General features: G+C 36.5%; 1 protein-coding gene across 1 annotated transcript in view; it reads right to left on the bottom strand.

The window, feature by feature from the left end:
* Positions 1-16,121, bottom strand: part of ENPP1 (ectonucleotide pyrophosphatase/phosphodiesterase 1) — a 59,809-nt gene that overhangs the window by 23,053 nt on the left and 20,635 nt on the right. The window contains exons 2-11 of the mRNA XM_036317343.1: positions 14,325-14,397; positions 11,901-12,017; positions 11,104-11,229; positions 9,190-9,250; positions 6,540-6,637; positions 5,224-5,303; positions 4,061-4,180; positions 2,640-2,749; positions 877-942; positions 512-584 (exon numbers count right to left, since the gene is read on the bottom strand). Coding sequence (XP_036173236.1) covers positions 512-584; positions 877-942; positions 2,640-2,749; positions 4,061-4,180; positions 5,224-5,303; positions 6,540-6,637; positions 9,190-9,250; positions 11,104-11,229; positions 11,901-12,017; positions 14,325-14,397 — 924 coding nt within the window. The remainder of the gene's footprint in view (positions 1-511; positions 585-876; positions 943-2,639; positions 2,750-4,060; positions 4,181-5,223; positions 5,304-6,539; positions 6,638-9,189; positions 9,251-11,103; positions 11,230-11,900; positions 12,018-14,324; positions 14,398-16,121) is intronic.

Genomic DNA, 16,121 nt, shown 5'->3' with positions numbered 1-16,121 from the left:
CAATGATTATTTGAAGCTCTCTATACTTTGGATAAAATCGCCACTCCTTTGATGCCCCCCGCTCTGTTGTAAGCATGGTCTGAGATGGCCAGAGATATATTTCCTGAAGTGGAGAGCCCATAGGAGGCTTCTTCTGCTATTTGACATATTACCCTACATTTCCCTAGAAAACTGGAATCTTACCCATTTACAAAATGTTTAAAGGACACAAAGCTTTAGGCCAACGTAGGGGGATATGGAGTGGATAAAGGCTTTGGGATTGAAAATATTGAATTTAATTCATCATCAGTTCAATTTAGCACTGCGAACATAAAAAAAAACAACAAAAAACAATCCGCCCAACTCTTATTTTGACTAAAGTGCATTCTGTGGTTTAGTAAAATTGTGCTTAATACTCACTCTTTCCAGAAAGCATGGAATCTTACAGAATAGTCTAGAAACCAACTTCAAATCAAGGTTCAGCTACCCATTACCAGGTTTAAGGAAGTAATCACTGATAAGAGGTACTTACTCCACTGCTGACTGGTCCATAGGCATGCCCTGAAGAATCTGGTTCTTCTAAATACAGAGTGTAAAAGTGTGGTCTAAATCAAACAGTATCAAAATGTAATATTTTATGAACACATTGTACAACAGAATGAAAAGAATAATTCAACAATCGACAGTGAACAAAAATTATACAACACTGGGGTAACGTTTCTAAACTTGCTGGGAAATAATTTGCAGGTTGAAAATTCTTCAGAATGTGACTGTAATAGCTCAACAAAGAATTCATTTGGATATCAAATCTCATAGCTAATATCAAAGTTTTCTTGCAGTCTATTTTAAAATAATTGTATAATTTCTATAAGACAAAGGAGTATTTACAATACATACCTTTTATCTTTAGGAAGCTGTAGCCATTTAAGAACACTTAAAATTCTTTCTTCAAATGGTACTGAACTAAAATTAAGAATAAACAAAATGAAACAAATCTGGGACCATTGTTTAGGTTTAAAATATAAATGTTTTTCTTCACAAAATTGCATTAAGAAAGATTAAAACAATCTAATGCATCAATTGTGTCTGAAGCCATGTAAGAGTTTTATTTGGAAACTAAAATTTGTCTTCCCAAAAAAGGAACAAAAGTTAACCCATTGTACGCCATAAGCGTCTTAGATGCAGGCAGCGGACCTTCCCCACACACCATGTGTGTCTATAAAAAAATAAATGTTTGCCCTAAGTGGCAGCCCCGACCAACTTTAAAATCATTTTTCATGAGAATTTTCAGCTGAAAATATTCAAGAACACCTGAATTGTGAGTAATATATTTATTTTTATAATGTTCATTGCAAATTGATTTTTTTAATTAAACTCAAAATATCGTAGCATGTGGGGGTTGTTTTCATTTTGGACGCATGGCAGTAAACTGGTAAGTTTTTCACAAATGAAGGTTGTCATTGGGCTTAAAAATATGCTTCCTAAACTCTACTTGAGGATATTTCTCCTATACCTGAGAATAGCAATTGCTACTATATGAAAAACCCATGTATCAGTACACTCTTCAAAGGCACCTCATGAAGACTCACTTACTGATGACTCAGTAAAAGAAGGAAGTAGGCAGCTGATGAACAGCTAGTTCCCCGAGCAACATTTCTTCAGCAGAATTAATGACACCTTCCTCCAGGCACAGGATTTTGTTTACAAAACTCCACCAAAGTGTGTGCTTGCCCAAACCAATTACAGTTGCATGAGTTGTATTCTCTATTAGACTTTGAGAAGCCAAAGAACATATATCACTAATCTTTGAATTCCCCATGCCTGGTATAGTGAATGGCAATAAAATCTCAATTACCATCCATGGAATGAAAATAATCTTCTATTATATAAAAGCCCAGTGACCCTTACAGCGGAACGACCAGAACAACCGATCGCTATGACAGGCACTGACCACCAGGGGGCAGACGCTCAGTGCAGGTGCTGCCCCCTGGTGGTCAGTGCCCTCCCACAGGAGGAGTGCCGCTCAGCCAGAAGCTGGCCTCTCCTGCCTCCGCAGCAGCACTAAAGAGCAGCAAACCAAGTGGTAAGGAGCAAGCAGGAGGGCAGTTAGGAGTGAGCAGGTGGGCTATGTAAGGAGCGAGCAGGTGGGCGGTTAGGAGCCAGCGGTTCCTAGGAGCCAGCAGTCCCGGATTGCGAGAGGGCACAGCTGGGCTGAGGGGCCCCCTGCCCCATGCACAAATTTCGTGCAAGGGGCCTCACGTGGTAAATAATAAGGTGGGAAGAGGCACTGCACTATGCTCAAATGAACCATAGAGAATTAACAATGGCATAAGATCACCAAAGAAGCCCAACTGGTGTCACTCAGTGGTTAAGCATTGACCTATGAACTAGGAGGTCACAGTTCATTTGGTTCAATTTCGGTCAGTGCACATGCCTGGACCCCTGTAGGGAATGTGCAGGAGGCAGCCAATAAATGATTCTCTCTCATCATTGATGTTTCTATCTTTCTCCTTTCCCTTCCTCTCTGAAATCAATATTTCTCTTTCTTCCTTTCTTTCTTCCTTTCTTTCTTCCTTTCTTTCTTTCTTTTTTCTTTCTTTCTTTCTTCCTTTAAATGTGATTCTATGTTATAGTCCTAGAAAAAGCACATCTACACATACCCATTATATATTTTATAGATGTCTGGGAAAATTCCATTAATTTCCACATCTGAGCCTGGCCAAAAATATGTGGCAGTCCTCAGGCCTTGATATTTCGCTGTGAGCCAAATCTGGAAAAGATCACAAAGAAAAGTTAGGAGATTATGTAAATACTAGAGGCCCAGTGCACGAAATTTGTGCATGGAGGAGGGGGTCCCTCAGCCTGGCCTGTACCCTCTCACAATCCAGGGCCGCTGGCTCCTAACCGTTCACCTTCTTGCCTGCCTGATCTCCCCTAACCACTCTCCTCTGCCGGCCTGATCACCCCTAAACACCTCTGCCTGGGCCCCTGCCACCATGGCTTTGTTTGGAAGGACATCTGGAAGGATGTCCGGTCTAATTAGCATATTACCCTTTTATTAGTATAGATTGATTTCTTAGGAAAACATGTGTTTATGTAACACCAATGCATTCTTCTCAAGTGCTAGGATGTTTTCAAGGTTAATAAAATCCAGCAGTTAGATTTTAAAATAATAATGTAATATGACTCTGAACAGCAGCAAAATTAAATTAAATAATTAGAGACTAAATTAACCTAAAAAATATGGGCATAAGTCAGTTGGCAACTACTGCAACTTTTAGAGCCTTACCCCTACTTAACAGGTTCCCTTTGAAAAAAAGAAAAATTCACAAATATGTATGTCCAATTTATCAACATTTTAACTTATATAACTAATATTTATAAAGCATTTATTATTGCCAATTACAGTTCTAAATCGTAGTCTAATAAGTATCCTAGATTATTAATTTAAATAACACTCAAAAAACCTGATAAGCTACTTAACAGTATTATCTACAGTATAGACATGAGAAAACTAAGGCCCAGAAAAAATAATTTGCCCAAAGTCACAGAGCTTTAATATCAGAGCTAAAATTTGAATTTTATAACCTATAAATTACACATCATGCTTTTTCCAGGAGGATTACTAAGACTATCCAAATAGACCCTATAGAAATATCAAAACAATTTTAAAAAATAGAAAGGATACATCTAAATCACAATCAGAGAGAATCTTCTAAGTTATCATATGCAAAAGAAGTCAAAGTTTACCTCCTTCAGAAATAATTAGCTTTGTGTAGATCAAAATATTACCTCCCATTTACCTACTGCCATATGCTACTAATACAAGAAGATAGAATCAAGCAGAAAGAAAAATCGCCTAGAATAACCCGAGCCCCATTCTGAAGTAAATTACTACTCTCATTATACAATGACCCAAACTGCATTTAGGATTATCAGCATTCATCTACAAAAGGATGGCCATAGGCATAGTAAATGAAGCAGATTATTAAGAGCGCCAGGGAATCTGGTATTTTACTCTGATTGTAAGAGATGAGAATAACAAAAGAAATGGCTTTAGTTGCTAAAACAAACAACTTACTGGTTCTCCTTTGTACCACTCAGGATTAAATTTCTCTTTACTTTTAAGTGCAAAGGAAGCATTCATTTTTGGATCGTACATTTTATTATCAATTATGCCATGGGATTCTGGATAAAGACCCTAAAAAATATAAAATGCAGGTTTTATGCAAGTAATGAGTGTTTCAATGTTAAAGTGACTGAACAGTTTCATCAAAGAAAAAGGGTTACTGAAGCTATAAGAAACTTAACACAGTTTAAGGAGGGAAAAACAAAACAATAAGTTTTATCAAAATACAACCAACCACTCAAACTGTTGTGAAGTATTTGTGTTTTTCATTATGTAAAAGGAGGTAATAAGTTAGCAATGCTATAAATGAGGGGCTATATAAATAGGCAGCCTCCCAAATTGTGAAAAAAAGTACTATGCTACCTTTTCGCATTGCTGAGAAAGGCATTTCTGCAGAACAAACTTTTTTCGCTTGGGATCCATACAAGCTAAAGTATTAATTTTCTGGCTTCAAGGCCAAATGAATTCTACTTTTTATTTTCCTGGATTCAAATTAAATCTGGAAACTTTGACTGAAACAAAAACAGGACTGTAATCCTATCCAGAGTGAGGCAGAGTGATTTGCTCAAACTCATCCATCAAGATGATTGATTGGCCATGGACACTGACAGCAGAGTGGTGAAGGCCAGGGGAGGGGTGGCAGGGGCTGGGTGGAGGTGGGCAAAGTGTGTGTGGGGGGATAGGGGACATCTGTAATAGTGTCAACAATTTTTAAAAAAAAGATGATTGGAAAGATAAGTTGCAAACACGCCAGTGTGAGATAGTTTGGGGGCTTAAATAAAGTAAGCTACAAAACTAGTCAGAAAAAAACAGGATCTAAGAATCAGAGATCTTAAAACTAAAAGGAACCAAGAAAGCATTTATTGAGGTCTTTGGTCACCTACTTTCAGGTGAGAAAATTGAGACTCAGAAGGTAAAGTGACCTTCCCAAGGCCACAGCTAGTTAGTTGCAGAGCAAAGACCGACAAGAGTCTAGGTTTCTTGGCTTAACTATACATTGGAAAAGAAGGTGTGTTTTTTTTTTTTTCTGATCTGATATTTAATTAATCTCTCAAAAAATGCTACATTGACATCTCACGTCTGTGAACACATAAAAGTTGAAATGCAGAGCTTACCGTGACAATGCTATAGTGATTGGGGAAAGTTTTTGATGGATATACTGGTCTCAAGTTTCTAGCATATGTTCCACAATTTTCTACAAAGGAAAATAATGAAAGGTCGTTATTAAATACAACTGACAATCTGTTTACCTTATTTAGCTGTGGTACCACAGCAGTCTATAAATTGTATAAAAACATTAACCCATGAGGAGTTTATAATCATATACAAATTCAGGGTGAATTATAAAGCAAAATTATTAACTCAAATTCAATGTTAAAATAGAGTTAATTTTTCTCCTAGTCAAAAATATATTAAACAAAATAATTAAGCCAACGAATTAATTATCCTATATTAATCAATAACATTAAGTTCCAGATGGACCATTTATAATAATGATGCTTGCTAGATCTTTGTGACTATTTAGTGGTCACATACCTAAATTGCAAGAGGTAGTCCAAAAAACACACTCAAAAACACACACAAGACAATAGCAACAACAACAACAAAATTGAACTAGTAGCTAAATCTGTGTAAAATTAAAACTAGGGTGAAATGGTAGCTGGGGTGACCATGTCCCAACCCATAGATTCAGAAGTAGCTCACATTGGACAAAAATGCTGCTGAAAGAAAAAAAGGCATATTCTGTTTTCAAGTCAGAGAAAGAGTAGAAGTCAGATTGTTCCTGAATCAGCTCCTTCTGCATCTGCTACTGAGGAAGGAACATTTTAATACCTCATTGATTCTAGCATTTTAATACCTCATTGCCTCACAATGTTCCTTAGATTGGCATGTGTCTATCTCACCGCCTTCCAAACACTCATAATGACAGACCACATTCACCAGTTATTTCAAGCTAGACAGGCTAATTATGTATTGGTATCTTTTAAACTTCACATATCAGTACCCACAGCTACTTAATTCTGAACTCATGATGCCATGTTTGATGCCATCAAGAAAAACCTTCCTCCCACTGGTAACAAAGGGCCAGATGCAAGCTTGAAGGCCCATGGTCCTGGCTGGTGAGAACAGGGCCTTCCTTGCCTACGCAGGCTCTTCACTAAGGAGTTTTTATGTCAAGTGATATTTCTAAAAACTATTTTCTTCCAGTAAGAAATAGAAAACAAATGTTAGCAGTATTTAAAAGGAAGCTTTAGAGTAATTACAATATTAAACACTAGTTCCTTATTATCAAGTTCAACCACTCCATATCAGAGAAGTTTAGTAAAACAGTCAAGTTCAAACTGCCAGTACTTTTCCAAAAAAAGACTGTGTCCCTTGACTATCTCATTGAAATCGTGATACTCCAATAGTAAACTCAGAAGTTACTCACTTAGTCTGCTAATAACAGGAAGAAGTCCACCCCAGGTGTGTAAATATTCTGCTCTGAAACCATCCAAAGAAAATAAGAGGGTAGGAGGTGTTTCAAACCTGAGCAATAGGAAAAAAGAACATGTTTAAAGAAAGAAGACATGCATCCAATGAAGATTTTCCACTGAGGTCGGTGTGTAATCTAGAGTTAACCAGCAAACTCAGCTAGCGACCTCATGAAGGATATTTTATAAGCATTTATATTCAGATACATGCTTTTACATTTTATTATATATCTATTATCAAACAGTATTTATTAAGCATTCATACCACTGAGTCACCATACAGAGAATATCACTCATGGGTTCTTCTATTCTACAATCTAACCAAATGCTACTAGAATGGAATATTTTCCCAATATACATCAGAATAAATGTTAACAAAAATTATTTTCTAAATTATGTTTTTATTTCCATTAATTTTTTTCCTGAAAAACCACTTTCTTATATTGTCTATACTTAAATCTAATAAGTGGCACCTAATATCACATAAGTTATATACAATAGTTAGATTTTAGGTTTAATATAGTTAAAAGATATTACTATTTAACTGAGAAGTTTAAGAGGTATTTACTGCATTTAAATATAAACAACAAAGAAATGATCCAAAGCTAGGAATGAACAATGACAGCACACACACACAGTCTGTGGTGTGAAAATCTAAACAGGGAAGCAAAGAAGGAAAAAACAAACAAACCACACACAATGATATACTCAGGCAAAGAGAACAACTATGGACAATGTTACGTGACTCCACCAAAACAGGCATGGTTCAGAAGTTCTGCAGCTTCGAATGCTACCTGGTAGATGGCAGGAGAGTTATATATCATTGGATAACCATGGGAAACACTTTCCACTGAAAATGTACTCAGGAATTCAAACTTTGAGAGCTAATGTTTACCTCGCCTTGCATTTTTCAACTCTATCTCCTCCCCAGCTTACTCTCATATACAAACACAAATAGAAAAAGGAGGAGATGTGTATATAATTTATATAGTTTACAGTAACTAGTGTTTATACCACACTCTATTGCAGGGGTGGGCAAACTTTTTGACTCGAGGGCCACAATGGGTTCTTAAACTGGACCGGAGGGCCGGAACAAAAGCATGGATGGAGTGTTTGTGTGAACTAATATAAATTCAAAGTAAACATCATTACATAAAAGGGTACGGTCTTTTTTTTTTTTTTAGTTTTATTCATTTCAAACGGGCCGTAGTTTGCCCACGGCTGCTCTATTGGGTGACTCTGCAGAATTAGCTGCATATAGTCTCAATGGTCTGTATCTTTATAACGTTATTTATACTCAATCAACAACAAACATAAAAACAGTTTACTGAACCACCAGGTAAAATATACTGGCAAATCAATTTCCAGTATGATAAAATGTGTTTTAAATTATGATCTTCTTGTAAAGAAAGAAGGTACGTTTTTCCACTAAAAAAACTCAACATTATAATTGAAAAATAATGATCAATGTTTAGAAGAAAAGGAAAAATTCAAAATTCACTAAGTCGAAAATTCACTATATATCTTGGACTTAAAGGCAGCTTAAGGTACATGAGAAGTGTCCTTTTAAAAAAAAGTCTCTTCTTTTGGAACTTTTTGGTTGGAGTTTAGCTTTTTCTATTGCTGTTACTATTGTTTTAAACAACAAAATATATTCTCCCATCCCAAAGAAAAAAATACATATTTTATAAAGCAAAAATAAATTATATACATAAAAATAAACTAACATTTTTAATAGTTTGGAAAAATCATCATTTTAAAGAGGTAAAAATATATTTCTTGAAATGGATAACTCAAGCCCAGCTGGCATGGATCAGTGGTTAAGCATCGACCTATGAACCAGGAGATCATGGTTTGATTCCAAGTCAGGACACATGCCCGAATTGTGGGTTTGATCCCCAGTGTGGGGCATGCAGAAGACAGCTGATGAATGATTATCTCTCATCATTGATGTTTCTATCTCTCTCTCTCTCCCTCTCCCTTACTTTTTGAAATCAATAAAAATATATTTTAAAAAAAGAAATGAATAACAAATTATATGGGGTAGATCTCAAGTGGAGCAAAGCTAAATGTATCTAACATCTTTTATAAAATTTCCATTCCCTGAATTCCACAAAACCTTTATTTGATGGCCTAGTAAATATAAAATACTCTAAGTGCCAAATACTCTAAGGACAAAAAGAACAAATACGAATTGTAAAAATCATGTAACATCCTCTCACAGACATGTTGCTTATCCCCCAAATTTATAAAGGAACCAAAAGCAAAAATATAAAGAAGAAGCTGTAAAATAATTTGCTACAAGTTCAACTCTCAAAACTCCATATGAAAGTAAAGACGCCCTTCCTTCTAAGAAGGAAGATACAAATATTTCCACCCAACACTCACGAATACTAAATACTACATATTCATGACTTCTCTTTTTTCCACTACATTCCAGAGTGGGGATCACACCACTTTGTACCATCTCTACACACCCAGTGCCAAATATGAGGCCTGAAATTCATGTTTACTGAACCAATGAATAATAATTATTTTATCTTTTCAATTTGGAAAGAAAAATTATTTCTAAATAGAAAAAATTTGTATCTCAGAATATCATCTTACCCTGCTGGACACTGTGGCTCATTAATGCTCTCACATGTTTCTTCTACCCAACTTTTCTCACCTAAAATATTTTAAAGAAATAAAACAAAATGAACACACTTAATAGCAATAACAATATGATGCTTGTGAGACACATTAAGACAGATTCTAAAAACAAAATGTGTTAACATTTACATAGGTAACATGGGACATGGTTCTAGGGAAATATAATGAAAAGAGGGAGGTAATCTGTTTCAAAATAAAATTTGTTTCCAAAGAGTTAATTGATATCACGAAAAAAAAATGAATGTATCATCACAGGACTAAAATATAATATTACATTTGTGAGATCTTCAAGGCATCTTTTCCATTTTTAAATTGTTCATATTCTCAGCCAAAATTTATAACCCTCCTTCTATCCCAACCAACAAAATATTCTGGTATTAAATCTATGATGTCAGTTCCTCTCAAACAGAGCTAGATAGTGCCAAGGAATTTCAAGGAATCCTGTAACATCTAGACAAGACATCCTAATAACATTAGTTTACATACTATCTAATCCTTTGCAGTAATTTCACATCCACTCTCTCAATGCATGGTTGACTTTTTTAAAAATATCAAAGTGTGAAATGCTGTCTATTTGCTAAGAACTCATAATCTAACTATGGAGAGAAAGTAAACACATGAGACAACAATAACTGACAAAAGAGAATATGCAATGAGTTTGAAATGAGTGACACAAGCAATATATGAGAGAGAGGTCAGAAATGAAGTAGACAGGATGGAAACTCCTCTTCCTGTGTTTTAACATAAGCTTCCTTTTAATGATCTAAAATACGACCTACTGAAGTCTAAGAACCCAATGTTTAAAAAAAAAAAAAGAAAATGTAATCTTAATAATATGCATTAGGAAGTTGAGTTTTCAATATTTTCCCACTGTACCTTTTACAAAATGAACAGATTATCCTAATGCCTAAATCATTTCCAGTAAGAATTTAGGCAATGTGTAGTCATTTTTCCCCCCAGACATGATGTTACATTTGATGCAATGCAATATTCTTGCTGCATTTTCCTTTTTTTAATTTGAGGAAGAGATCACTGCCCTTCTGAGACCCTCTGACCCGGCTCTGTGCTGTGGATTCTCAGACAATCTGCCACAGCTACCTGGCTATAATTTTAGGAAATTAGGAGACAGAATCCTGTGGAAAAGTTAAAGTCTCATGTTCATATGAAACGAGCCTCATGATTCCTAAGAGAGGTAGAGGCCATCATAAAGGACAAATTTACTTTTATGCAGTGAGGAATACAGAGATATTGTTCATTCTTTGAGCACAGTCCCTGAAATCCATGAGCCAGCCACCTCTCTCTCTCACCTCTATCTCAGAATGTTGTGACCATGCTCATATTTACAGAGCTATGTCAAGCTATAGGGGGCCCAACAGTAAACCTATCATTTAAGCTCCTCCTATTACTCATGTCATAAATTCAGCATCTAAGTTGCTGCTATTTTTTTAATTGAATTTATTGGGGTGGCATGGAAGTCATGATCCTCGTGTTTTTACAAGGGAACCTGGGACACAGGAGTCAGCCGGGATGACCTTTCCACAATATGGCATTAAATATAAAGCTAATGTCAAAACAACAGGAGGGGGTGGTAGCTGGTGAATGAATCACTATAGACAAAACATGGTTATCCCTGTGCAGGTAATAATTATTAATCCGGGTGTAGGTACAATGTTCACAATACACTTTCTTTTTACACTTTCTTTTTGCTTGAAATTTTCTTTAATAAAATGTTTAAAAATATTTTTTCAGCTAGTATGGTTGGCCAATAAACATGACTCCTAATGTGAAAAAATAAAACGTGTGCAAAACCCAGCTAAGACCTAGGAAGACGTCAGGCTGTAGAGCCGGCTGAGAACATGGAAACCTGACCTCGACACACAGGGCGGTAGTTGATGCAGCAGTCACCGTGGTCCCTGCAGTCATCTGAGCAGGAGCAGAGGCTTCGGGACAGCCTTTTCTCACCACACCTGAATTTGCTGCAAGTCCATATGTGCTCTAGGAATAATATCAACAATTTTAGGGTCCAAACTCAACACAGAATTGTTGTCTTCTGGAGTAGGACCCGTAAGAGACAGCAAACGGGTCCATAACTTTCAGTTCGTCACAGAAACCTTCCATCACAATGTCAATTAGAACAAACAGGGCAGTTGTTATTATGTCACTAAAACCCCAGAATCTCATCATTCTATAATGTGGACAAACAATTCTTATGATGGAAATCATAGGAAGGTCTTGGTTTTTTCCACCAGCCATTTGCAGGGTTCTCAAACTTGAATCTAAATCTGGCTCACTCCCACTTAAATATTATTCCATGTCAGACGTAGAGAAGTCAACATCAAACTGAGAAAGTTTTCCATGTTCTGAAGGTTTTATTTTAAAGTTTACGTGGACATTCAAGAACTCTTGCTTTAATAAAATAGTCATATATGTTCCTTTGACCTTAGTTTAAATGCAAATTAGGTTGTACATTAAAAATAGACACAGTGTTGCTGGCCATATAGTGTTTAATGGCCAAAGTATGTGGAATTTTTTTCTCTAAGGAAATATAAAAGCCAAAATTAAAAAAAATCTCAGATGAGTTAGGTAATCGCATACCTAAAAGATGCAGAACCATCCTGTGTTTTTACTAATACTTATGACTGCCTTTTCCCCCAGGACATTTTTACCTGGTTCTATACACGTCTCCTGGTAATCGAGGCAGCAGTTTCCAAGTTCAACGCAAGCAACATCACAGCGACAGTTCCCAAAGGTTCTTTCAAAACAGCGACCTTTGCAGCTTTTAACTGAAAATATGGAATAACGAGTTAGATGTTTCTAATCATTATAGAATTACAAAGCAAACACCAATTGATACACCTAAGTGCATCTTCTCTACAATTCAAATACTACTTTAGGAAACACAGAAGGAATAATAAAGTTACCTAAGAAGCTTTCACAAATACACATGGAAACTGATACAAATAGAAGGTAACCTATATGCAGAATTCATGATTTTCTCTTTTGCCATAGAAAAAAAGAGAAGTTTTTTCTTTCTTATTACAACCCTCCTGGGTTTGATAAGACTTAAATACTTTATGGGATAGTAAAGAAAAGTCCAAATAGGGGCTTGTTCTGAAGGTTGGCTTAAACAGCCATGGAGTTCTCTACAATTTCAAAATGGGAGAAAAGATTTTTAAAGTGTTTATCTATGAATTTTTCAGAAAGAAAGAGAATACCTGACTTACCTTACTCTCTGTCTTAGTGTAAAGAAGTAATGGGATTATGCGGAATACATTCTGCAGGACTGTCCACCCCCTCAATCACCATCACCTTGAACACCCATTTTACCTTCAGGTCCAGCCTGACTCCCTCTAAGAAGCTTTCCCAAACTGCCCAGTCTCAATCCACTTTGCTTTCTTAAACTTTTATAAAATATCCTTCCTCTCAGTCACTTAATTCCATTTGTAACTGGATTATTTGATCAGTATCCCAGTCTCACACTAGACTACAAACTTCTTAAGAACAAAGACCACACCCAAATTTTGCCCAGCACAATGTATCCCTTGTACCCACAAGACACGTGACTATCATTGGTACTAATAAGTTTTCCCTAAATAGATAAATGGAGGATATGGAAGAAAATAGTTTTCACTAAAAACAATTTTACATTGAAACTCTTCACTAGATATCTAGAACAACCTAGAATTTTTATTGGATTTCTAAAAAATCAGAATGATGAGAAAAAAATATACATGGAAGTCCAACAGAAGAAAGGAATAATCCTAGCTCTTGACTTGAATAGTCTCCTGACCCAGTAAGACATTGCCACAGAACTTAACTCTTATGACACTGGGATTTTAGGCAATTTTAAGGACATAAAATGACAATACTTTTTAGAGTCAGAAGTGCTTATTTTCCTGACACAGGGTGGGGAAAAGCTATTAGAATAATAGGTATTATTTTAAGCTCATTAATATGCACCTAGAAATTTTTTAAAATACTATGCACACACACTATGTCAGGTTTAAAACTGCTATTTTTGCATGTCAAACTGAACTCAAGGTAAATTACTGCATGCCAAAAAGCTACACAGCGAACACTAAAGTCTGCAGCTTCTTAATTTTTGCTCTGAATACAGGCACATCTTCTTTTATTGTGCTTCGCTTTATTGTGCTTCACAGATGCTGCTTTGCTTTTTGTTTTTTTTACCAACTGACAGCAAGACCCTTAACCAGCAAAAAGATTACAACTTGCTTTATTGTCATACTGGCTCTGTTGCTGTGGTCTGGAACCACACCTGCAATATCTCTAAGGTATGCCTGTAAGATTGTTGACTAAATACATAAAATTACTACATTTCATTCATTTCAACAATAAATAATAGCTTAATAAGCACTAAATTTTTTTAATGACTAATATTACAATTACAGAATCGTTAAACAGGAAAAGAATTTTCAAAACTGAATTTTAAAATTTTCAATGACTTTTACAAGGGGAAAACAAACCTCAGACGCAAAATAATGACTCCTACAGTGAACTGTGATTCGGTTTTATGATTTATAGTGATCTTATCAATGCTGGATAATTTCTACACTCGATACAAACACACACACCACGCATGTATTAGCTTAAAAATACCACAATTGCTTTGAAACCACTAAGTCCACAATTTTAAGAGCCATGAGAGCAGATAAAGGTAAGTTCCTGGTTGCCCAGGGATGCTGACTGGTCACCTGGTAACCTCTGGGGTTGCTTTGCAACTCACAGCTCAAGGAGAAAGGAGTGCTGGGGGAAGGCAGCGATCGGCTGCAGGAGCCTGATGCCATAACCCATGGGCCACGTCTGCTTGTTTGTTTCTTTGTCCTTAATTTATTTTCTTTTGTTTTGGAGTTTTCTGTTTGTTTGGTTGGTGTTTCTATCATAGCCCCTCTTTATTTTTTTAGGATGAAATTTTCCAAGTAAATAAAATATGGATAAAATAAAAGAGTTTTAAGGCGGCTCAAACCAGCATCAAATATGTACTATCATGGAGCAGCCATAGGATTAGAACATAACACTTATCACATTCTGAAGAAGGCTGCATATCAACACACATACAAAGTACTAATTACCTTCTTTGGCACAGCTTGGTTTCAACCCAAATATACAGCCAAGGATTATTGTTAAGACACAGACTGACAATACCTGTGGGGAGATACAAAGAAAATTATATAGCTTCAAAACTTTTTATTTCTTCAAATGTTTTATTTCTTTAAATGTTTCTAAACTTGCTGATGCTACTCTGTTTCCTGATCAAAGCACAGGTCAAACAATCATGTTCACTTTGTGACAATTCAAGCTGCACTTCTGCATCATGAACTTTTCTGTATGTATGTTATACTTCAACAAAAAGACTACTTATGTCCGGCCAGCATGCAGTGGACAACAAACTGCGGCTCGCGAGCCACATGCGGCTCTTTGACCCCTTGAGTGTGGCTCTTCCACAAAATACCGACTCCTGCGCATGGGCCACAAAGTTTCAATCGCACTGTACGTGCGCACCTGGTATTTTGTGGAAGAGCCACACTCAAGGGGCCAAAGAGCCTCATGTGGCTCATGAGCCGCAGTTTGCTGACCACTGGCCTAGTGGTTGAGCGTAAACCTATGAACCAGGAGGTCACGGTTCAATTCCCGATCAGGGCACATGCCTGAGTTGTGAGCTTAATCCCCAGTAGGGGGCGTGTAGGAGGCAGCCAATCGATTCTCTCTCATCATTAATAGTTCTATCTCTCTCCCTCTCCCTTCCTCTCTAAAATCAATAAAAATATATTTTTAAAAAGCAACAAAAAAACAAAGACTACTTAAATGTTTGCGATATATCTATGCCATCCAAAGTTAATGTTGCTAGAAATTTTCCAGTTGATATAAATTAATCTAATTATAGAACTTACAACAAGTAAGAGAGAAAAAGAGGAAAATCTAGTTAATAACTCAATTTCCTCTTTGGAAGGCAATGAGAACATTAGCTGCCTCCTTTAACAGTTGAACTACACAAACCTAAACAATACCTTCATATGCACTCTGGCACCTTGTGGGAACAAGCACTAGACAGGGTTAGGTGACTACATCTCTGGTCCAAATGTTACCACAATTTGGTTGTACGATTTAGGGCAAGTCATTTAAGCATTCTAGACAGCAGTTTATTCACCTGTAAAATTAAAGGGTTGGACTACATGGAATCCCTAAAAATATTTCCAGTTCTAACATCTTGGTACTTCCTCATTCTCCACTCTCCTGGCCTTTGACATTTTAAAATTAGTGGATACATCATACAATACCAAAGAACAACAGAACTTTATTTGTGAGTCAAAAGGGAAAAAAAAGAACTCATAAAACAATTTTAATATTTTTAGTGGGATAGAGTTTCCTTGACAGCTCTCTGGAATGCCACTTTACAGGACAATCCAACAAAATATTCATTGAATACCAACTGTGTGTAAGAACTATGTTACACATTGAAGGAAAGAATAAGAGATTCCTCGGGGAGCTTCTATTTTTGTGGGAGGAGGTAAATATAATAGCATAAATGGATCATACTTGGTAGCCTCTACAAAGCAGTTGCAGAGGTCTATAGTTGTTTAAAGGAGAAAGTCTGGGGTGGTTGGGAGAGGGAGATCAGAAAGTAAGTCATAGAGTAAGCCTTAGGGGGGCAATGATGGTCTGGGACAGCAGGCAGAGCTGAGGAAGCAAAGAGAGGACAGAGCAGAGCAAACATCTAGGAGGAAGGCCAGCATAAGGAGACGCTCAAAGAAAGGAAGACGTATGAAAGGCAGCAGATGAACAGTGAGCAGTCTACTTTGTCTGGAACAAAGAAAATGCACAGGAAAATGGACGTGGATGCAGGGAGAAGGCATGGGAAGGTGGAGTGG

The sequence above is a fragment of the Myotis myotis genome, unplaced genomic scaffold (genome assembly GCF_014108235.1).
Source record: "Myotis myotis isolate mMyoMyo1 unplaced genomic scaffold, mMyoMyo1.p scaffold_m19_p_7, whole genome shotgun sequence".
NCBI classification, from domain to species: Eukaryota; Metazoa; Chordata; class Mammalia; order Chiroptera; family Vespertilionidae; genus Myotis; species Myotis myotis.
Note: the sequence above shows the minus strand (reverse complement) of the source record. Positions and strands in the feature narration are given on the sequence as shown.